This window comes from Protopterus annectens, chromosome 3.part1, assembly GCF_019279795.1.
Source record: "Protopterus annectens isolate FY-2018-M chromosome 3.part1, PAN1.0, whole genome shotgun sequence".
NCBI classification, from domain to species: Eukaryota; Metazoa; Chordata; order Ceratodontiformes; family Protopteridae; genus Protopterus; species Protopterus annectens.
In genome coordinates this window covers 976,765,236-976,788,237 of record NC_056732.1, presented here as the reverse complement: position 1 = coordinate 976,788,237, position 23,002 = coordinate 976,765,236, and the positions used below count along the sequence as shown (strand labels likewise).

The 23,002-nt window shown below is 43.1% G+C and overlaps 1 protein-coding gene across 1 annotated transcript in view; it reads right to left on the bottom strand.

Moving 5' to 3' along the window:
• TRAM1 (translocation associated membrane protein 1) overlaps positions 1 to 23,002 on the bottom strand; it is a 641,016-nt gene that overhangs the window by 406,010 nt on the left and 212,004 nt on the right. The window contains exon 4 of the mRNA XM_044067154.1: positions 4,490 to 4,606. Coding sequence (XP_043923089.1) covers positions 4,490 to 4,606 — 117 coding nt within the window. The remainder of the gene's footprint in view (positions 1 to 4,489; positions 4,607 to 23,002) is intronic.

Here is a 23,002-nt window from a genome sequence, read left to right as displayed (position 1 = left end):
AGGTGCAGTCTGAGTGGCTACATTATCTGCCATGCTGCCAGGTTTAAGGTTCTGAGTTGACTGTGCAGAATCTGATTGTTTTGCTGTGTCAGAAGATGAGGGATTTGAGGTAGAGGCCAAGGCGGGCCTTGGGACAAAATCTTTAGGATTGGGTACCAGTGCTGGCGTGGCCAGTCTGGTGCAATCAGGATCATTTTTGGCCTCTCTGGTCTGACTTTTAGAAGCACCTTGGTGAGAAGAGGCATCGGAGGGAAGGCATAGACTGTCAGATTTTTCCAGTTGAAAGATAGAGCATCCACTTTCCATGTTTGAGAGTGATAAGTCCTTGTGCAAAATTTATGTAATTGGTAATTGTGAGGGGAGGCAAATCGATCTATGTCTGGGCACCCCCATTCCCTTGTTATGTTGAACACTTGTGGATTTAGCTTCCATTCATGAGGATCCATGAGATTTCTGCTTAGTTCGTCTGCCAGTGTATTTTTTGTTCCTGGCAGGAATTGAGCTTGCAGATGTACCTGGTAAGTCAGTGCTGTGTTCCACAAAGTCATGGCTTGTCTGCATAGGGGGTAGGAATGTGTTCACCCTTGCTTGTTTATGTAACCACATAACTGTGGTATTGTCCGTCTTTATTAATAATTGTCCTGGATGTATTAGGCCCTTGAAGGCTGTCAGGGCATTCTGTACAGCTAACATCTCTTTCTGATTGATGTGAAGATGCAGTTGTTCCTTGGGCCACGTGCCCTAAATACATTTTCCTGCCATATGTGCTCCCCAGGCGTAATCCGATGCATCCGTTGTTATTGTCTGCCTGGCTGTAGGTAAGGTGAAAGGCTGTCCCTTGTTGTGGTGACAGGCCTGTGACCACCATCAAAACTCTTGCTGTAGGCAGGGAATCAAGGTTATGATTGTCTCTAGACTGTGACAATGCTGAGTCAAAACAATTTTCAGATACCATTGTAGTTTCCTCATATGCAGTTTGGCATATGGAATTAGTAGAATGCAAGATGCCATGAAACCCAGGGCCTGCAGAATTTTTTCTTGCAGGGAGCTGGGTCTTTGTTGCCATCATTTGAAAGTACTGAATCAGTTGTCTTTGTTTGTCTGGTGTGAGATAAGACATCTGCGTAGTTGTATTCACGCTTGCACCCAGGAATATTATCTCTTGAGAGGGCACTAGTTTTGATTTCTTTTCGTTTACTGTGTACCCTAGGCAAATTAGTAATCTTTTTACAAACTCCAGGTGCTTCAGAAGAATGTCCTTGCTCTCTGCTTGAATAAGGCAGTCGTCCAAGTAGGGATATATTTGAATTCCTTTTTGCCTGCAAAATGCAATTACTGATGCCAGGCATTTTGTGAAGACCCTGGGCGCAGTAGATAAGCCAAAGGGCAGTGCAGAGAATTGGTAATGCATTGAGTCTGCTATAAAATCTGAGGTATCTTCTGCACGATTGTCTGATTGGGACGTGCAGGTATGCCTCCTTGAGATCCAAAGTAACTAGCCAAGCCTCTTTGCCCAGCATGGGCAAGAGTTGTTGTAGTGTTAACATGTTGAATTTTGGAACATCCAGGAAAGTATTTAGGATTGACAGGTCCAGTATTGATCTCCATGCTTTGTCCTTCTTGTGTACTAGAAAAAATTGTGAGTAAAATCCTTGGCCCTGTTCTTCTTGTGGAACATTTTGAATAGCTCCCATATCCATAAGAGCTGCAATCTGTCTTTGTGCCTCTGCCCATTGGTTTTGAGGCAGGTTTGGCATACCTTTTGGTTTTGGAAGCGTGTGGAAGTGGAATCTGTATCCTTGAGAAACTATATTCAACACCCATTGGTCGTGAGTGATCATGTGCCAATTTTTTGAGAAAAGTGCTAGCTTTCCCCCTAGGGGTGCTGTCAACTGGTAAGTGCTTGGCATTTGCAGACGGAAGTCATTGTGACTGTTTTCTATAAGGTTGTGATTTGTCGTCTCCCCCTTTGGGGGCTGAAGAACCCCCATTGTTTAGGTCTGTAGGAGCCTTGGGACTGAGATCTGCCTCTTGGGCATCTGTATCTGCCTCTTTGTGGCCTGTCTGACACTGGAAAGGACCAATTTTTTGAAGGCCAGTTCCTGCTAAATCTAGGTGGCTGAACCTGTAAGAAATCTTTCACAGTTTGTATTGACTTTGCTTTATCCTCCATTTTCTTTAAAACCTCTTCTGCCTTAACACCAAAGTATCATGCTGTAGTGGAGCATCCAATAATTTAATTTTAATATAGTCAGGTAATCTTTGTTCTTTTAACCAAGCATGACTTCGAATAACTGAGCCTGTAACTGCGGCTCTGCAAGAAGCCTCTAATGAATCAAAACCACATTGCAGAGTATGCTTTCCCACTTTTTCAACTGCATGCAATAAATCCCGCATTTCTTTACAATCAGGACCTTCTGTATTTGTAACCATTTTCTGCTTTAACAATGACATGAGATTCTGCTGAAATTTTTAAGCATGTGAAACTGACAGTTTAAAGCTCTTACAGTTAAAGTAGCAGAAGTGTAAACTTTTTCCCCCATCTATCCAGAGCTCTGGAATCCCTATCTGAGGGCATAGGATTTTTGGCAGTGGAAGCTTTAACCCCTTTTGGACCGTGAGAAATAGTTTCTGGGTCCGCAGCGGGGTTTTTGTAAAGAAATTTATGAGAGTCAGGGACCCTGTAGTACCTGTCTGGCTTTACTGGTGCAGGGGGTAAAGAATCTGGAGACAGACTGGATTCAGTAAAAACATCATCTACAATATCAAGCACAGGGGGGATAGCCAGGGGCCTGTGCTGAGGCAATAAAAGGAAATCTCTGAGCCTTTTCTTGGATTCTGAGCAATCCTGGCTCTCCCAATGGAAATGTTCCCTCATGGTGTGCAATGTTTCCCCAAAAGAGTAATCTTCAGGTGGTGAGGCTAAAGGAATGGACTCTTCAGCATCATAGTCCTCATAGGGAGGGAGAGAATAGCCCTGGTCAGAGGAAGAATCAGAAGAAATGGAAACCTGATCAGAGGAATCATAATCAGTGTCTTGCCTAGGCCTTTTGTCAGGAGGGGGATGGGAGCCCCTGATTAAAGTAATAAGGTCTTCGGCCATTTTAAGCATCTGTTTCTTAGGCATGGATGACTGTTCTGGAGAATGTTGCACTTGTTTCTTTGTCTTTAATGGTGTTTTTGACTTTGCCTTTGCTGCTGTAGTAGCTTTAATTGTAAGCTGTGAAGGTCTGAAAACACCCTCAGAAGCCGGTGCCTGCTCAGCGGCTCCAGACCCATCTGAGGGTATATTTTCCGTAGGCCCAATACCTTGAGTTTCCACAGGCCTTGGTGTCTCCACGTGGCTATCGGTTGCGGCCTGTGGCTCTGAGGTAGCGGGCGTCAGGGGCTGCGAAAGCGCCTCACCGGCGACTAGCCTAGAAGAGGCTTCGTCGTCGGTTTTGGACCTCGGATGCCTGTCTTTTCTTTGTCTTTGTGTTTTTTATACATTCCGGTCGTCGGCTATTCAGACGGCATTATGTAATTAAATCTTCGTCCAAAATAATGTAAAGCAAAATCAAACCGACGTTTAATAGTGCGTTTATTAAATCTAGCACAAAATCGACAACTAGTGACGTCGTGGTCAGAGCCTAGGCAAGGAATGCAGTAAGAGTGGAAGTCCTTATGAGGTATTTGCTTCCCACAAGAAATACAATTATTAACTTTTACTGACATCGGTCTGGAGCAAGAAAAAGTTTCCCCAACGGGATACTTAGCTTTACTGAAGACTTCGGTTCTGAAATTCAATTTTGAAAATCTCAATAGTCGGCCGACCGGCACTTGCGAATTGCTTATGCTTCAGGCACCGCGTGGCAAGAAAGACTGAAGAAAATGCCGGACCAAGACTTTGCTAACTCGGGCCGACTACGGGTCGCCTGCCAGCAGGATAACCCAAGTGTAATAACTGCAACAGTGAAACACGATGAACATCCCCAGGGGCATTCAACTGCTGCAAAAGGTCAAGCCAAGAACACATCATCTGCCTTCTGCTAGTTGTCCTTAAAGAATTCTTACAGCAGTGATTTCTATACTGAAACTCATTTAAAGTGGTCAGTCTGGGTAAATAATCCTGTCATGTGACACTACATGCAGGTAATGTTTAAGAAACCTTTTTTCCTGAAAAGAAAGGAAAAATAGTTTGTGCTGTGTGAAAAGCAATGTAATAAGGTGCCAAATTAACACATCAGGGAAGCCATCCCAAAGAATGGTATGCATTCAGTCAACAAAAATACTTACCCAAAAGTTCTATGACCCTAAGGACTGTGCACTTAACTTTGGCATTCTTGACACCAGAATATGCAGAGCAAAAACTCCTGACAGAAATCAAACTTTATAGTTGCCAACCTTGAATGGTTTAATCAGCCAACATCCTAGCATACGTCCAAACAAAACTTTATTTTAAGGCTACAGTAAGCTTGTATTCCAGTATACCAAAAGAAAATGTACTCACTGAAAACAAAATGCTTCCTCCCCATATGCAGGAAATGAAATAGAAGACGCTAAGTTGTCCTGACTCATTGAACTTGCTGTGTTTTGTTTTCGAGAAATGCATTCGTCTGTTGATTTTCTGAAAATGAAAGTTATTTACAGTTAAAATTACAAAGAAATACAGTTCATAAGTTTCACAGACACCAAAATAGAACTCTCATGGAAAAGTACAGTTGTGTACACTTACCATAAATGTAGATGTTCGAGTGTATTCACTGTTGCAGTCATTACATTTGGGTAATCTGCTGGCAGGTTGCCCTCAGTCGGCCTGAATTCCAAAGTCTTGGCTCCTGCGTCGGTTGCTGTCTCCTCTTCCATGACGTCTGGTCGTCAGGGGTATAAAACAAGCAGCCAATGCCATTTTCTTTAGTTTTTCTTGCCCCAGATGTCAGGTGCCCCCAAAAAGGTAGCAAAAATATATATATAAAAACTATATATACATGCATCAATACAAACTTTACCTTCATCTACAAGCAAATACACCACGTAGGTTGTAGAAGACAGAGAAGGAAAGATAAACTCCAGAATGAAAGGGGGATGGCGGGAGGTAACCTGGACTGCAACAGTGAATATACTCTAACATCTACATTTATGGTAAGTGTACACAACTGTACTATGTTTTTCGTGTTTCACTGTTGCAGTCATTACATTTGGGTAGAATCCCAAAGCTATGGATGGGAGGCTGGAGCTAAACAGCATTAGGTGCAGCTAAAAGGCCCTGCAGAACTGCAGTGGCAAAGCCTGCCCTGGACTTAGAGTAGAGAGGCAAATGATGATGCTTTGTAAAGTTGTGAACAGAGTAGCAGCCTCTAGAATGTCTTTGGTTGGTACTCCTCTGAGAAAGGCTGCTGAAGTAGCTGCAGCTCAGGTGGAATGAGACCTAATGCCCTTGTGCACAGGTTTGCCATGGTGTAAGTAGCAGAAACGAATGCAGTGGCTTATCCACTTTGAAACTGTCTGCTTTGAAATAGCCTTTCCTTCTGATCCTGCAGCATATGACACTAGTAATTGCTCAGTTTTTCTTAGAGCTTTAGTCCTGCTCAAGTAGAATCTTAGCTGTGTGTGTACGTCCAAGGAATGCAGAATTCTCTCCCCCTTGTTCTGCGGAGTTGGATAAAAGGTTGGCAGATGAATAGTTTGGTTAAGAGCCACACTGGAAACCACCTTAGGCATAAATGAAGGATTTGTCCTCAGTGACACCCTGTCTGGGTAAAATATGATAAAAGGCTCCACAGCCATGAGTGCCTGCAGCTCTGAGACTCTTCTTGCTGAAGTAATTGCTAGTAGCAGAGCTGTTTTCCATGATAAGAACTTTATATCAGCGGTAGCAGCTGGTTCAAATGGAGACAGGGTGAGCTCTTCCAATACATAATTGAGGTCCCATGCAGGTAATGGTGATCTTCCAGGAGTCCTTAAATTTTTGTCTCCTCTAAGATACTACTTTAGTAAAGGATGAGAAAAGATTGGTGGCTCTGTATTGTAATGAGCCGAAATGGCAGAGGGGCATGGATTTTAATTGACGAGAAAGATAGACCTTTGTCAAGCATCTCAGTCAAGTATTGCAATATCTGAGGAATATTTGGTTCTGCTGTATCAATTCCTTGTGCTTGATTCCAAGCACACAATTTCTTCCATTTATCAGCATAAGATTTTCTAGTACTAGGCCTTCTAGCTTCCAAAATGACACCCATCACAGCTTTACTGAGAGGTGTTGTTTGCATGCCTACATGATCAGCCATGCTGCCAGGTTGAGTGTCTGGAGTTGATTGTGTAGTATCTGATCGCTTTGCTGGGACAGTAGTTGAGGTCTTTGAGGTAAGGTCCAAGCTGGGTATTGAGACAAGTTCCTTAGGATTGGGTACCAGTATTGGTGGGGCCAGTCTGGGGCAATTAGTATCATCTTTGGTTTCTCTTGTCTGACTTTTAGTAGGACCTTGGGAAGAAGAGGCAGAGCAGGAAAGGCATAAACTAATAGTTTTTTCCAAATGAAGGATAGGGCGTCCACTTTCCATGCTTGTCTGTGATAAGTCTTTGTGCAGAATCTTTTCAATTGATAATTTTGAGGAGAGGCAAATAAATCTATGTCTGGGCTCCCCCATTTCTTTGTTATCATGCTGAAGACTTCTGGATCTAGTTTCCACTCATGAGGGTCCATAAGGTTTCTGCTTAAATCGTCTGCCAGAACATTTTGTTTTCCTGGCAGGAATTGAGCTTGAAGATGTATCTGGTAAGTCAAAGCTGTGTCCCACAGTGCCATGGCTAATCTGCAAAGGGGGTATGAGTGTGTGCCCCCTGCTTGTTTATATACCACATAACCGTGGTGTTGTCCGTCTTTATTAGTAGTTGTACTGGATGAAGTAAGTCCTTGAAGGCTGTCAGGGCATTTTGAACAGCTAGCATCTCTTTTTGGTTGATATGTAGATGCATTTGTTTTGGAGTCCATATGCCCTGAATGCATCTTTCCGCCATGTGGGCTCCCCACGCATAATCTGATGCATCTGTTGTTAAGGTTTGGCTGGCAGGCGGTAGAGTGAAGGCCTGTCCCATGTTTTGGTGACATGCCTTTACTCACTATAGAAACTCCTGTTCTAGGCAGGGCATGACAGGTATCATTGTTTCCAGACTGTGACAATGTTGCCTCCATAAACGTTTTAGGTACCATTGAAGTTTCCTCATATTCAGTCTTGCATATGGAATCAGTAGGATGCAGGATGCCATGAAGCCCAAAGCCTGCAAAGTTTGTCTTGCAGATAACTGGGTTTTTGTTGCCATCAGTCTGAAGTAAGTAGTCAGCTGCCTTTGTTTGTCTGGTGTGAGGTAAGCCATCTGGGCAGTTGTATTCAAGCTTGCACCCAGGAATGTTATCTTTTGAGAGGGTACCAGTTGTGATTTCTTTTCGTTAATTGTGTACCCTAGGCATGTTAGAAGCCTGTTCACAAACGCCAGGTGTTGAAGAATGTCCTTGTTCTCTGCTTGAATGAGACAGTTGTCCAAGTAAGGAAATATCTGTATACTTCTTTGTCTGCAAAAAGCAATTACTGGTGCCAGGCACTTTGTAAAGACCCTGGGCGCAGTAGATAAGCCAAAGGGCAGTGGAGAGAATTGGTAATGAATTAAGCCAGCCTTGAATCTGAGGTATCTTCTGTACGATTACCTTATTGGGCATGCAGGTATGCCTCTTTTAGGTCTAATGTCACCAGCCAAGCATTCTTGCCCAACATGGGCAGGAGCTGCTGCAAAGTCAGCATTTTGAATTTTGGAATGTCCAGGTATGTGTTCAAAATCGATAAATCCAGTATTGGCCGCCAGGCCTTGTACTTTCTGGGTACCAAGAACAGTCTTGAATAAAAACCTTGTCCTTTTTCCTGTTCTGGTACTGGCTGAATGGCCCCTATATCCATGAATGACGTAATCTGTTTCTGTGCCTCTGCCCATTAATTTTTTGGCAGATCCGGCCAACCATTTGTCATTGGCAGAGTATGGAAGTGGAATCTGTATCCCTGTGATACTATGTTTAGCACCCCACTTGTCCTGGGTTATTAACTGGCAATTTTGAGCAAAACATGCTAATTTTCCCCCTGAGGGTGCTGCCAAAAGGTACGTGCTTGGTGAAGGCAGAGGGAAGTCATTGGGACGGTTTTCTGTAGGTTTGCGTTTTATCTCCTCCAGATTTGGAGGTAGAAGTGCCCCATTGCTTTGACCTGTAAGAATCTTGTGCCTGGTATCTGGAACAGTTAGGGTGTCTGGATTTGCCCCTTTGAGCTCTGTCTGATACAGGAAAGGACCAATTTTTTGTAGGCCAGTGTCCACTGAATCTTGGTGGCTGCACTTGTAAGAAGTCTTTTACAGTTTGCATAGACTTAGCTTTGTCTTCCATTTTCTTTAAAACCTCTTCTGCCTTAATACCAAACAGAGTATCATGCTGTAAAGGTGCATCCAGTAATTTAGCTTTAACATGATCAGGCAAATTTTGATCTTTTAGCCAGGCATGCCTGCTAATCACAAATCCAGTAACTGCGGCCCTGCAGGAGGCCTAAGGAATCAAAACCACATTGCAAAGTATGCTTTCCAACCTGTTCAGCTGCATGCAATAATTCCTGCAATTCTTTATTTTCTGCATATTCAGAAAAAAAACATCATTTTCTTTTTCAGCAATCCCATAACATGTTGTTGATACTTGAGCATATGAAACTGGCAGTTTAAGGCCCCAATTGCCAAGGTTGCAGATGTATAAACCTTTTTTCCCAATCTATCCAATGCCCTTGAATCTCTGTCAAAGGGGGTAGGATTTTTTTGCTGCCGAGGCCTTAACTCCCTTTGGAGCCTGTGAAATAGTTTCAGGATCAGCAGCAGGGTTTCTAAATAAAAATTTGTGAGAGTCAGGAACCCTGTAATATCTGTCAGGCTTGCTGGGAGCTGGAGGTAAGGAGTCAGGGGTCAAGCTTGACTCCGAAAACACATCATCCACAATGTCTAAAACAGCGGGTATAGCTAAAGGCCTGTGCTGAAGGAGAAGGAGGAAATCCCCGAGCCTCTTTTTTGATTTTGAGAAATCTTGACTCTCCCAGTGAAAATGCTCCCTCAAAGTATGCAAGGTTTACAAATGAATAATCCTCAGGAGGTGATGCAGATGGTAAAGACTCCTTTGCATCAGAATCCTCACAGGGTGGTATAGATAATTCCTGATCAGTAGAGGAATCAGAAGAAATAGAAACCTGATCTGACGATTCATAAAAAGTGTCTTGCCTAGGCATCTTATCAGGAGGGGGATGGGAACCCCTGATCAAGGTAATAAAGTCTTCAGCCATTTTGATCATCTGTTTTTTAGGCATAGAGGCCTGTGCACGTGGCTCATGCGTCAGTTTTTTAGTTTTAGAAGTTGCTTTTGTCTTTGGTTTTGCAGCTGTTGTCTGTTTGATATAATCCTGAATACACCCTCAGAAGCCGGTGCCTGCTCAGCGGCTCTGGACCCATCCGAGGGAAATACATCCGTGAGTCCAATACTTTGAGTATCATGCAGCGTGCCGGATTCCACACGAGTCTCGGTAGGGGCCTGCAACTCAAAAGTAGCAGGCATCAGGGGCTGCGAAAGCGCCTCACTGAGTACCGGCAAACCGGTGACCGGCTTAGGAGAAGTTTAGTCGTCGGTTTTGGACCTCGACTGTCTGTCTCTGTCCTTTTCTTTGCGTTTTTTTATGTACTCCGGTAGTCAGATTGCTATCCGACAACATTTCTGGGTAGTTAAATCAGTTTCCAAAATACTTTGAGGTAAAAATATACTGACGCTTAATAGTGAGTGGGTTGAATCTAGCACAAAATGGAAAGCCAGGCACGTTGTGATCAGGGCCTAGGCAAGGAATACAGTATAAATGGAAATCCTTATGAGGTATTTGCTTCCCACAAGTCATACAATTATTAACTTTTTCTGACATCGGTACGGAGGAAGAAAAAAATTTCCCCAACGGGGTACTTAGCTTTAGTGAAGACTTCGGTTCTGAAACTCAAACTGGAATATTTCAGGAGTCGGACGACCGGCACTTGCGAAATGCTTCTGCTTCAGGCACCACGCGGCAAGAAAGACTAAAGAAAATGGTGTTGGCTGCTTATTCTTATTTTATACCCCTGACGACCCGACGTCATGGAAGAGGAGACAGCAACCGACGCAGGACCCAAGACTTTGGAATTCAGGCCGATTGAGGGTAACCTGCCAGCAGATTACCCAAATGTACTGACTGCAACAGTGAAACACAAAGAACATCAAGTGGAGCAAATAAAATGCAACAGATTAGAACAAACAAACCCTTTTCACCATCTCCCAAAACACAACCGCACACCAAATCTAGAGTCTCTAACCCTTGGTGCCAGCTGGGGCCAAGTAAAGTCCCACTGAGTGAAGTACTTATGAGTAGGCTTTTCAAAGGCATCCACCTGAAGAAGTATACTAAATACCACTATCACTGGCATCAGCAGTTGTGCAGTCAGTTTCCCATCGTCATTTCAAGCCATTTTACAAGGTAATACCTTCCTCATGCTGGTCATCTAGTCACAATGAATAGTGTACGTCCATTACAAAAGCAAATGTATTCTGAACAGTCTGTATTCTAGCAAGAAACTGGCAACCTACAACTAAACGGCACTGCAATTAAGTAATAAATGTAAAACTATAAGGAGATGCACACAGACGCACAAACAATGCACGAGACATAGCAGTTAGGTTAGCAAGAGTTTCAATGGCAACCACCATTTGTCAATTCCAAATCAGAATTTTCACTGGTAATTAATTGCAACAATGAAACAGGAAGAAACAGTAAGCTATTAGCTGCAAACAAGGCATTCTGTAACAAATTACTGACATTACTTTTATGTACACAACCCAAAATGTACGAGTTACACTACCAAACAAAGCATTGCAGTATTTTGTGTCTTGGTTCATTTGTAAGACATGGTAAGATAAAGCTATGAATTCAATCCAAAGACAAAATGGCTTGCTCTGGAACTGTACCAGAGCATTACTGGTTAAAGAAGTATAGTCAAAAAAGATCAAAGGCAAACTAAAGTTACAACACACTGTTTTTTGATTAAAAATTGTTTTCACAAGAAATCAAATTAAACTGATGTTGTATACATTAAAGGAAAAAAAATCAAAAGGCAACAATGTGTACAGCACCCTGTTCCTGAAGTGAATCGCATTACTTTCAGAAGCACTGGCAAACAACTGAAAAGTACAGTTTTGTACCTACCATAAATGTAGATGTTCGAGGATCCACATTGCTGCAGTCCTTACACTAGGGTAGTCCGCTGTCCAGTCGGCCCGAATATCAAAGTATTAGGCTGACGCCGGTCAGGCGCATTAGACTGACATCAGGACGCCAGGGTACTAATGCGCATGACCGACGCCATATCCTCAGTCTTTTCTTGCCCCAGATGTCAGAAGACCCTAAAAGATAAGGCCAAAACCAAAAGACAGCCAAACAACCAACCACCCTGTACTAAATATGTACAATATATACAATATTTACCAGAATATAACCCAAACCACACAACCACCCCTAACACAGAGGGAAGGAGGGAGGTAATTGGACTGCAGCAATGTGGATCTTCGAACATCTACATTTATGGTAGGTACAAAACTGTACTATGTTCTTCATCTCACATTGCTGCAGTCTTAACAATTGGGTAGAATCCCAACCCAGAGATAAGGGAGGCTGGCAGATCATAAAGCAGTAGGAACTGCCAAAATGCCCTGCAAAACAGCAGTGGCAAAACCAGCCCTAGACTTAGAGTAGAGAGGAAGGTGATAATGCTTAGAGAAAGTATGCACTGAACTCCAAGTAGCTGCCTCCAAAATATCCTTAGTTGCCACCCCTTAGAAATGCTGTTGAAGTGGCAGTAGCCCTAGTGGAATGAGGCCTAATCCCAGCTGGAATCTCCTTGCCATGATGGGAATAACAGAAAGCAATGCAAAACCCAATCCACTTAGAAATAGTTTGTTTTGACACAGGCTTGCCCTGAGAACCCAAAGCAAAAGAAACAAACAACTGCTGAGACTGCCTGAACCCTTTAGTCCTGTTCAAATAATATCGCAACTGCCTGTGTATATCCAAAGTGTGCAAAATCTTTTCCCCTTTAGTTTGAGGATCTGCATAAAAAGTAGGCAAATGAATAGTTTGGTTTAAAGCCACACTAGAAACCACTTTAGGCATAAAGGAAGGATTAGTACGCAAAGATACCCTATCCTTATGGAAAATTAAGAAAGGCTCAACTGCCATAAGGGCCTGTAATTCAGAAACCCTTCTCGCAGAGGTAATGGCCAACAAAAAGCAGTCTTCCATGATAAATATTTCAAGTCAGCAGTAGCTGCCGGCTCAAAAGGTTGTAGAGTGAGTTTCTCCAACACAAAATTGAGATCCCAAGCAGGAGTAGGAGCTCTCCGGGGGTCTTATATTCTTTGCCCCTCTAAGAAATTGCTTGAACAAAGGATGAGAAAACAATGGTGGGTCACAGTCATAGTGAGCAGAAATTGCTGCAGCATGAATCTTAATGGAAGAGAAGGACAAACCTTTGTCCAATAACTCAGTAAGATATTGAAGAGCCACACTCAAATTAGGCTTAGAAACATCAAATTGTTTGCTGCACTCCAAAATAAAAATCTCTTCCATTTATCTGCATACACTTTCCTTGTACTAGGTCTTCTGGCCTCCAAAATAACATTTAAAACTTGTTGAGGAAGTTGAGACCTGCTGTCTTTAAAACAGAATATGCCAGGCTGTTAGGTGAAGAGAGTGAAGCTTGACATTGAGTAAATGACCGTCCTCCTGAGACAACAGGTGTGGAATCAAGGCAAAGGCCATGGAGGCTTCCTGTACCAGACTCCTCAGTAATGGGTACCAGTGCTGTCGAGGCCAATCTGGAGCTATTAAAATCATCCTTGGCTTGGCTTGTCTGACCTTCAGAAGTACCTTTGGGAGGAGAGGCAGAGGTGGAAAGGCATACACATGAAGATTGTTCCAGCTGAATGAAAGAGCATCCACTTTCCAAGCTGTGGGATGAAACCTCTTTGTGCAAAACTTTGGCAGCTGGTGGTTTAGTGGAGAAGCGAACAGATCTATGTCTGGAGTTCCCCATGACACTGTCAATTTCTGAAATACATGAAGATCCAGTTTCCACTGTGGGGATCCATAATTTGCCTGCTCAACACATCTGCTAAGGAGTTCTGTGCTCCCGCAGAAACCTTGCCTGAAGAGTTAGCTGCAAACTGAGAGCAGTCGCCCACAAAAGCATTGCTTGCCTGCACAATGGATAAGAATGCGTTCCCCCTTGCTTGTTGATGTACCACATGACAGTTGTGTTGTCTGTTAGAATCAACACCTGCCCTGGAAGAAGTAAATCCTTGAAAGCTATTAATGCAAATTGGACTGCTAACATCTCCTTCATGTTGATATGTAGATGTTGAAGTCTGGCAGGCCACTTGTCTTGTATCCACTTTCCATTTAGATGAGCTCCCCAAGCTTTGTCTGAGGCATCTGTCGTTAGAATCTGACTCGCCTCTGGCCGGGTCACAGAGAGTCCCTTGTTTAGGTGACATTCCTGAGCCCACCACAAAAATTCCTTTTGAATGCAAGGTATTATTTGAATGACAGTGTCCAAATCTTGGCAGTGCTGTGTCCATACATTTTTGAGATACCATTGCAGCTTCCTCATATGCAGTTTGGCATTGGGAAGCACCAGAATACAAGATGCCATGAACCCTAAGGCTTGAAGGACTGTCCTTGCAGTCAGCCTGGACTGATGAGATAGTTGATGGAAGTAAAGAGAAAGATTCTTTTGTTTGTCCGGGGTCAAAAGGCCATCTGGGATGCTGTATTCAGTCTCACACCCAGAAAGCACATGTCCTGAGAGGGTACTAGACTGGACTTTATTTCGCTCACAGAATACCCCAGGCATCTTAGCACTGCTATCACATAATGCAAATGATGTAGAAGTTCTTCCTTTCTTGAGCCAGAATCAGGCAATCGTCCAAATAAGGATAGATTTGAATTCCTCTTAGCCTGAAGATTGCTATCACTGGAGCCAGAACCTTTGTGAACACTCTGGGCGCAGTGGATAAGCCAAAGGGCAATGCAGAGAACTGATAATGAGAATTTCCAGCTCGAAAACGCAGATACTTCCTGCAACTTAGTCTTATAGGAACATGAAGGTAAGCCTCCTTGAGATCCAAAGTTACCATCCAGTGATCTTTGCCCAGCAGAGGTAAAAGCTGTTGAAACGCGAACAATTTCAAGGTGGGAATGACCAGAGAAGAGATGAGGATAGATAAACCCAAAATTGGTCCCCACGTGTTCCCCTTTTTTGGTACTAGGAACAGGCGAGTATAAAATCCTAGGCCCACTTCTGCCACAGGAACTGGCTGAATGGCCCCTATTTGGAGCAGAGAAATTTGCTTGTGAGCCTCTAGTCTTTGCTGAGGAGGAATGTCTGGCATGCCTTTGAAAGGAGGCAAGGTATGGAAATAAAACCTGTAACCTTGGTGAATGATATCCAATACCCATCTGTCTTGGGTAATTAAACTCCAATTTTCTTTGAAGAGTGACAACCTTCCTCCCAAAGGTGCTGCCAGGCAAGAAGGATCTGGCAGCTGAAAAGGCAAGTCATTGGGCCTGTTTACGAAAGGACTGGCCCCTGCCCTCACCAGAAGATTGTGCAGGAGAACTCCCTGTTCTAGGCCTGAAAGAGCTCTGAGCTCTGCCCCTACCACGCCTAGATCTACCCCTAGACTGTGACTCATAAGCAGGATAAGTCCATCCCTTAGTAGGCCAATTTCTACTAAACTTGGAGGCTGGACTTGCAAAAATCTTTAACAGTCTGCATAGACTTAGCCTTGTCCTCCATTTTCTTCAAGACTGCTTCCACAGGGGAACCAAACAACACATCAGACTGCAAAGGAGCATCCAAAATCCTTGTTTTAACATGCTCAGATAAATTCTGATCCCTCAACCAGGCATGCCTCAAAGAACAGACCCAGTGGCAGCCACCCTAGACGAGGCCTGTACAGCATCAAAACCACATTGCAAAGAATGCTTACCCACCTGTTCAGAGACATGAACTAAATCTTGTAACTCCTTACACTCAATGCCTTCTGCCAGAGCATCTACCTTAGATTTCAATTGAGAAAGGAGATAATTCTGATATTTCAACATGTGAAACTGGCAATTCAAAGCCCTCATGGCCAAAGTGGAAGAAGTATAGACTTTCTTTCCCCATCTATCCAAAGCTCTGGCCTCTTTATCTGGAGGAACAGGATTTTTACAACAGAGGCCTTGACACCCTTTAGGTCCCTGACTAACAGTTTCTGGGTCTGCCCTAGGACTCTTATAAAGATATTTATGAGCCTCAGGCACCCTATAGTACCTATCCGGTTTAACAGGAGCAGGATGCAAAGAATCAGGATTAAGTGAAGGCTCTGCAAACACATCTTCCACAACATCCAGAACAGGAGGTATAGCTACAGGCCTATGCTGGGGTAAAACAAAATTCCCTAAGCCTTTTCCTGGAATCAAAGAAGTCCTGACCTTCCCATTTAAAATGCTCCCTCATGGAATGAAGAGTCTCTGAAAAGAAAAATCCTCTGGAGGAGAAGCAGAAGGAGTTGAATCATCTGCATCAGAATCAGAATAAGGAGAATACTCCTGCAAGTCTTCAGCCAAGACTCTGAAACATCTGAAGGCTGCTCAAAACTGCCCAACTCTGGTTCCACCCTAGGCCTCTTATCAGGAGGGGCAAAGAACCTCTAATCAAAGTAATCAAATCCTCTGCCATTTTAAGCATGTGTTTCTTGGGCACAGAACCTGAAGAACTAGGAGAAACACCCACTGAAGCTAAACCTGGCCTGCCTCTCAAAGAAGCCTTGGAAACAGAAGGAGAGGGCCTAACCACCTTAGGAAGAGAGGGGAGAACAGCCACCTGAGAAGCCCCTTCAGCCTGACCTGCCTCCTGAGAGGATACATCCTGCAACAACAAAGTCTCCCCTGAGACTCCAGAGAAACACCTGGCAGAACCTCCGTTCCACTGAGCCTCTAAAGAACCGGCGTCAGGGGACGACTCTTCTTGCCTGGGTTTAGCTGCTTTGTCTTTGCGCTTTTTGAAGAAGCGGCGCCGGAGCATCCGACGGCATGTTATAATTGCACCGCTTCCCAAAGATTAACCTGGCACAGTCTAACCTTCTCTTAATAGTGCGCTTATTGAACCTAGCACAAAAGCGACATCCAACAACGCCGTGCTCAGGCCCCAAACAAGGTATACACAAAGTATGATAATCTCTATGAGGTATCTGCTTCCCACAAGAAATACAGTTATTCACTTTTTCTGACATCCGTTAACCACTGAGGCAAGAAAAACTTAAATATTCCCAACGGGTACTTAGCCAACTTTGATTCGGTCTGAAACTCTGACTTCAGAAATTTCAGAACGCCAACCTGCACTTGCAAAATTGCTTCTGCATCGGATCATGCGGCAAAAGACTGAGGATATGACGCCGGTCATGCGCATTTGTACCCTGACGCCCTGATGTCAGTCTTAAGCGCCCTGACCGACGTCAGCCATATACTTTGGTATTCGGGCCGACTGGACAGCGGACTACCCCAATAGTTAGGACTGCAGCAATGTGGAATGAAGAACATCTATTTTCTTGTAGTTTCTGATCTTGGGGAAACAATACAAGTCACTTCAGAATTATCACGTGAAAGCAATATACAGCACTAACTCCATTCTTTCACTTTACTGCTGGGATGAAAAACTTGCTTTGGACTTTATGATCAAAAGAAAGCAGCCTATACCATTTTCAAATGACTTATGGAAAAGGGCATACAGCATTTTTTATTGCTAAAAATACGCTTTCACAAACAAAACTGATTTTACTTGATTAAAAGGAGTGATCACATGGAAATGACATACAGAATTTTACAAAAAGTATATTACACTATTTTTATACTTGCCACCAAAAACACTGAAACAAACTAACATCACCCATGCTGAGCTAAGACATTCCTACTTTGCAATTTCTGGGAATGAGAAAGTAATTTAAAAGAATAATGAGAAATATACACTTTGCTAGTGGCTAAAAAAATCACTGCTTTCACAAGCACTATTAAAACCACTAGTGACCAATGAAACTGATTTATGAATGATTCGGAGGAAAAGAAGATAACAAGGAAGAAACATGCAGAATTTTATTCTTGATTTAAAATGCCAAGGTGCACCATATACAAAAGTAACCATCAGCACTGAACAGGGTCCAGTTCAACAACCATAATGGTTAGCTTTTGAAATGGAATAAAAAAGGATCCTTCTCTTGCAAAGCTTCAGCCACCATGGCCACTGTAAGCCTTCTGGATGCTGAGTCCAAATGATAACACACACTGTTGGAACTGAGACCCAATAAGACAGAATCAAAAATATTCTGTGCATAACCCAAAACAATGTTGTGCCAAAAGGCATTCATAATGTCCAGTGACACAATCCAGGCCCCATATGGCAGCAGATGTACTATACCATGGAGAATCACCACATGGGAACAATTTTAGAAAATTAGCAAGTTGGAAATACTGAGATGAGTGATAGGAGAGAAACTGTCTTTCTGATTTGGAACTAGAAAGAAGTAAATGTAGCCCCACAAACCTGTTCCAAATAAGGGGTAGCCTCTGCTGTTGCTTTCCTCAGAACAGTCAGGGTATGTTCCAAGAGTTCTGCAAAGATTGCATGGTCTATATGTGAAGCCCTTTCAGAAAGGGAACTCTGTTGCGTCTTTCGGCTTTTCCCGGTTAGGGGTCGCCACAGCGGAACTCTGGTCCGCTAATGATTGGTAGTTGATTTTTACGTGCAGAGGTACAGAAAGGGAACTCTAATATGTCTAAAACTTGCCTAGCCAAGACCATTCTCAAAAATGCTGTGGTCGTTTTCAATGGTTATCCAAGCTAGGCCAGAATGAACTTTAAAAGAACACTTCCGCTCCCCCCAACAAGCAACCTAGATTGTAAGCAGGATTGTTGCAGCTCGGCCAGCAGAGTTGCTCTCTTTGGTGACATGTCAGGCACTGGATGGTACAAGAACACATGACACTCAGCTGCCTTCTCAGTCCATAAGGCTTCCTCATCTGGCTAGGAAGAGGTGTCATGGTTCCTCAGACCATAAGGAGGATTCCTCCACCTGGCTAGGTTAGGAAGAGGTAGCATGGGCCCAGTGGAATCAAAGATTCTCCCTAGTGGTAAAGGTCTTCTTTTTTCAGCAAAAGTTCATTTTTTTGGACCTCATCAGTCTGCCCAAAGCAACTTCTCTCCTTGAAATGGCATCCACTCTGCTGACTCCAAACTCCTTAAGGGAAGTCGGCCTCAATCACACCATCCTGTTCAGATGCAGGTCTGAGCATGCAGCCCTGACCTCTGGGCAAGTATAATCAAAAGTACATAGTAGGTCAGGTTGCCTTTTTGAATTACCCTGGGAAGTAGACTGGAGGGAAGTGAGTTTAGAAACAGACCCATCCACTTGTTTGAGAATGCATTTATAACCCAAGACATTCTGAATAGTTTTTTTGACACTCCACTGTCTGAAGAAGCAAAATGATCTCTCTGAGGGACACTAACTGTGCATTAGTCCTCCCAGTCTAACATCCGTTTGTGAAGGTCTACCTCTGAGCTTGCTAATTAGTCTGCCACTCAATTCTATTCTGTTGGGATGGTATGAACACGTCCTTCAGTGTCACTTTCTTGTGCAGTGCTAAGGCTCAGTCATTACTAATCTGCTAACAGTGTAGGATCTGGTTGTACCACATTACAGTTATTACCTGCAAGATGCCTTCTGTCCATATCGGATGGAATACTCTGACATCCTGAATCAGTGCTGACTTTTTTCATATTGATGCATTTCCTTTTCTGTTCAGCATTCTACACCTCCTGGAACTTGAGGTTTTCTGGTATTGCCTCCCCCAAGCCAGGTCTGAAACATCCACTGGAAGCATCGAGGAAGACCGTACATGAATGGTATCCTGAGATTCAGTCTGCCCTGCCCAGCCCACCATTCTAGTTCCTAGGAATTACAAGGGAATGGGACTGACAGTGCTAGGTCAACTTTTACCTGTAGCTTCCTCGTATCCAGTCTGATAAAAGAGGAATGTCAGTATGTTTGAGGCCATATCTGTCTAGAAGGGATTATCAGTATATTTGAGACCATATATATTCACAGGCAACTACTAAGCAGTCAATCTGCAGCCCATTACAAACCTAGTAAAAAAAAAAAAAAAAAAAAAAAAAAAGTAAAAGCTAGCTTCAAGGAGGTTAACACAAGATAGACCATGGGAGAATTTCAGACTGCCCAACCAATTATCTAGGTTGACCTGAAGGTGGCAAGGCTGCTACTCTGCTTACCATGTAGTGGAAGTTTGTTCCAGAAATGAGGAATACATTTGTATATGAATCTATCATGCTCTGTCTTATTTACCTGCTGATGAAGGTTTATTTCCTTGAACAGACTATAAGAGGTACCATTAGTTTTGCAAAGGAACAGGAGGTCAAATAGGGTTGGACCTTTCATGGATCAAAAGGCTAGGCACAGATATCCATGGAGGAGTCTGTAAGAGACTGGAGTATTAAGAAAAAACTCACAGTTTCTTCTGACAACTAAGATTTCAGAGGCCACCGATCTTTAAGTTATGAATTTCTGAGGTCTCTCAAGGTGGGTGTACGATATGTTTAGACATAAGTTGGTGCTGCAAGTTACTTTTATCTTATTTACTTAATGCATTTGAATACCAGGAAAGTCCGACCGAGTAATAAAAACCCTTTACAGTGGAGACCTGGGGAGAAAAGTTCCAACCGACATAAAATAGTAGGAATAAATAGAAATAAGCTACATCCAGTGTACAGAGATGGCAAACATCTCTATTAAGACAAAAGCAGTAAGATACAATCAATAATTAGATGCAACATACAAGGTTGCATTCTACACAGCATTTCATTCATTATCTACAGTGATGGAGATCTTTGTGCAGATATAATTTTTACATTCACTAACTGCATTCGAATTACATTACACAATTATCACTATGACTATCTGTGTGCAGACTTGCTAACTGAAGGAAGAATTTTTGTAGGTGTTCTACTTTATCTGGTGGAAGGAATGCCTTTTATAAGATGGTATCCAACAGTAAGCCTAAGATGGTTACCTACTGGAAGTTGAGATATTGGACTTAAGAGAGTAAGCTCCAGGATTTGAAAAAGTGCTATGACCTATGAAATAGTCCTTCTCCTTTCCTAAGGCCGTCTCTGGATCAACTATCCAAAGAAGCGAATATATGAATGACCTTGGTTCTGCAAAAAGCAATCAATGGAACCAGACTCTTTGTAAATATGTTCATTGCTAAAATACTAGGCTAGCTACCCTGAAAGTAGACACCAAACCAAATGGCAATGATATAAATTGATAGTGCAGGCCCCTTGCCTTGAATCTGAGAAAGCACCAGTGGTCTCTGTGAATAGAAATGTGAAAAGTAGGCATATTTTAGATCTTGGGTGATCAACAGGGTCTGGAAAACACACAGCAATAGGGCTTAAATATAGTCGGTATCATGAATTTTTAAAAAAGTGTTTACTTTTGAGATGGCTAGAATGCATCTCGGGTTACTCCTCCAGGCCTAAAACAGTATCTGGAGTACAAGCCTGAGGAACCAGATCTATTACACCTTGTGGCAGGAGATACAACAATGGACTATATCAGATGCTGATGGCAATCTAGTATGGAAGGAATGTCTTGACATATGCAGGAGTTTCTCTTACGTTGTCGTTTGCAACTTTCTCCAGTGATTTGAAGAACCCATTTGTCTCTTATGATTCTGTTCCAGATAGGTAACCATTAAGATAGCCTCTCAACAATATTTCTGGAAGGGTTTGGATTTAGGACTGGCCTAGCGGTGCTTTGGGATGGGAAAGCGTAGAAAGGGGCTCCATATAGCCATGGCTATTCCCTGCTGGTGGAAGGTCCTTGGGCCCTTCCCCCCAGGCTTTCCCTTATTTTCATCTTGCAGTTTCTTTCTAAATTAGCCATTACTGCCTTTTGTTGCCTTGATATTTCCTTGCCCAAGATAAAGGCCCAGGGTTTAGAGGGATAGTTTGTCTCTCATCATGACAAGGGTAGGTGAAAAGTTTTACATCCCATATAATCTTTACTCACTCCCCATGCTGACATTGTAAACAGCAGTTTCTTACTTACAGCAGCATAGGAACTGCACTTTAACATCCCCTGGCAGGGGTTGAAGCCTCAGCCAGCTAGGTCTCCTAATCACAGACCCTGTGCCTGTTGCCCTGAATACTACTCAAACAGCTACACAGCCATAACTGATGGTGTGTTCACTTGATAATAGATTATCTGAGTAAGCTGAAGTTTTGCTCTAAGGTGATCATCAGACATCTCCTCAACTCTCCAAGATGGTCAAAGATGGTTAACTAGAGCTTAAGCATATGCATTTAGCAATTAATAGCCCTAAAAAACTAAGTGGCAACCATACAGAAACTTCTTCCCAACTGTATCCGAAGCCTTAGGCTCTCTGTTATTTGGGAAACTACTGGAACATGAACTAGTTCAGACCCTTCTTTTGCATCCACAGGACATCATTGCTGGCCTGCTACATAATTCTTCTACAAGTATTTTTAGGAGTCTTGCAGCCTGTAAATCCTGTCAGTTTTTTTCAGGACAGAGGTTGAAAGCCAGTAAAATATCCTCCTCAAGAGTCCCCACAACTGAAAGAATGGCTACCGGTTTAGAAACATCCAGGCCCAACACATCAGAAGTATTATTTTTGGACTTCTGACACTTCCTCCCTTCTTTCCCATTTGAAGAAATCCTTCATACTGGGAAGTATGTTCCTAAGCAAGTCCTCCTCTGTGGGAGAGTCCAACAAGATAGCATCCTCCGTCTCTACATGGTAGTCCAGAGGGGAAGACATCAGTGAGAAATAAGCCAATTCTCCCCGACTTTTCTGTAAGATCTCTGTCTTAGAAGAGGAGTAACTTCCTCTTCCTTTCAGCAGAGGGGACTCCAGATACTGAAGGTTCAGTTCCTGCCAGCCGGCTCTGAATAACTTTCAGCAGGTCCTAGGCCAGGTTGAGCCTCTGCTCAGAGAAAGTGTTGTGGCTTAGAGCAAGCCTTACAAGTAAAGGGGAAGCAGAAAAGAAGATCTCCCCCAATATCTGATAAGCCGATGCTGGATGGAAGGTGGGAGGCAGTGATATGTGCTTCATCTGTTGGGTGTTCTTGTGAGGGACATTATCTTTGGAACTGACTCTAAATGTCAAGATCAGCTTCCAAAGTGAATCTCCACAACATCCTCTTTCACTAAAAGAGCTCGGATCCAATAATCCCCTTCAGAAATAAGCTGTACTTCCACAACTGACCCCCACATTGGACATCTGATGAAACACCTTCACTAACTTCTGTCCATTTGGACATACCACTGTCCTCAGACATGGAGGCCTCTAAAGGAGAGACATCAGAAGCCTGTGGATTTACAGATACTCACTCTAAAGGCTACAGAATCACTTTATTGGAACTGAGACCCTTGCAGTGAGCACTCGTGAGAAACCGGGCCTATATCTTCTGTGCATCAATTAGCCTTCACTGTGCATTTAAAGGTATATCAGAGAAGATCCGGTGGACACCACAGCAGACCTGTAAAATATAGTGTCTCTCAATTCAGGCAGTGCTGTAGAGCACACTTCCTACTTCATATAGTTATAGAAGTAAAACCTTGGCAGATACGGCAACCTTGGATGTCCCCAAAGGGACTACAACAATGGGAGTGCTGGCAACAGGGATGATTCTAGGCAGCCCCTGGAAGGAGAAATCAAATGCCAGTCCTTCAGATTCAGGAGCTAAAAAATCTTCCTACTGCAATGTTTTGACCGCAAAGACCAACCTTTTTATAATGCCTTTA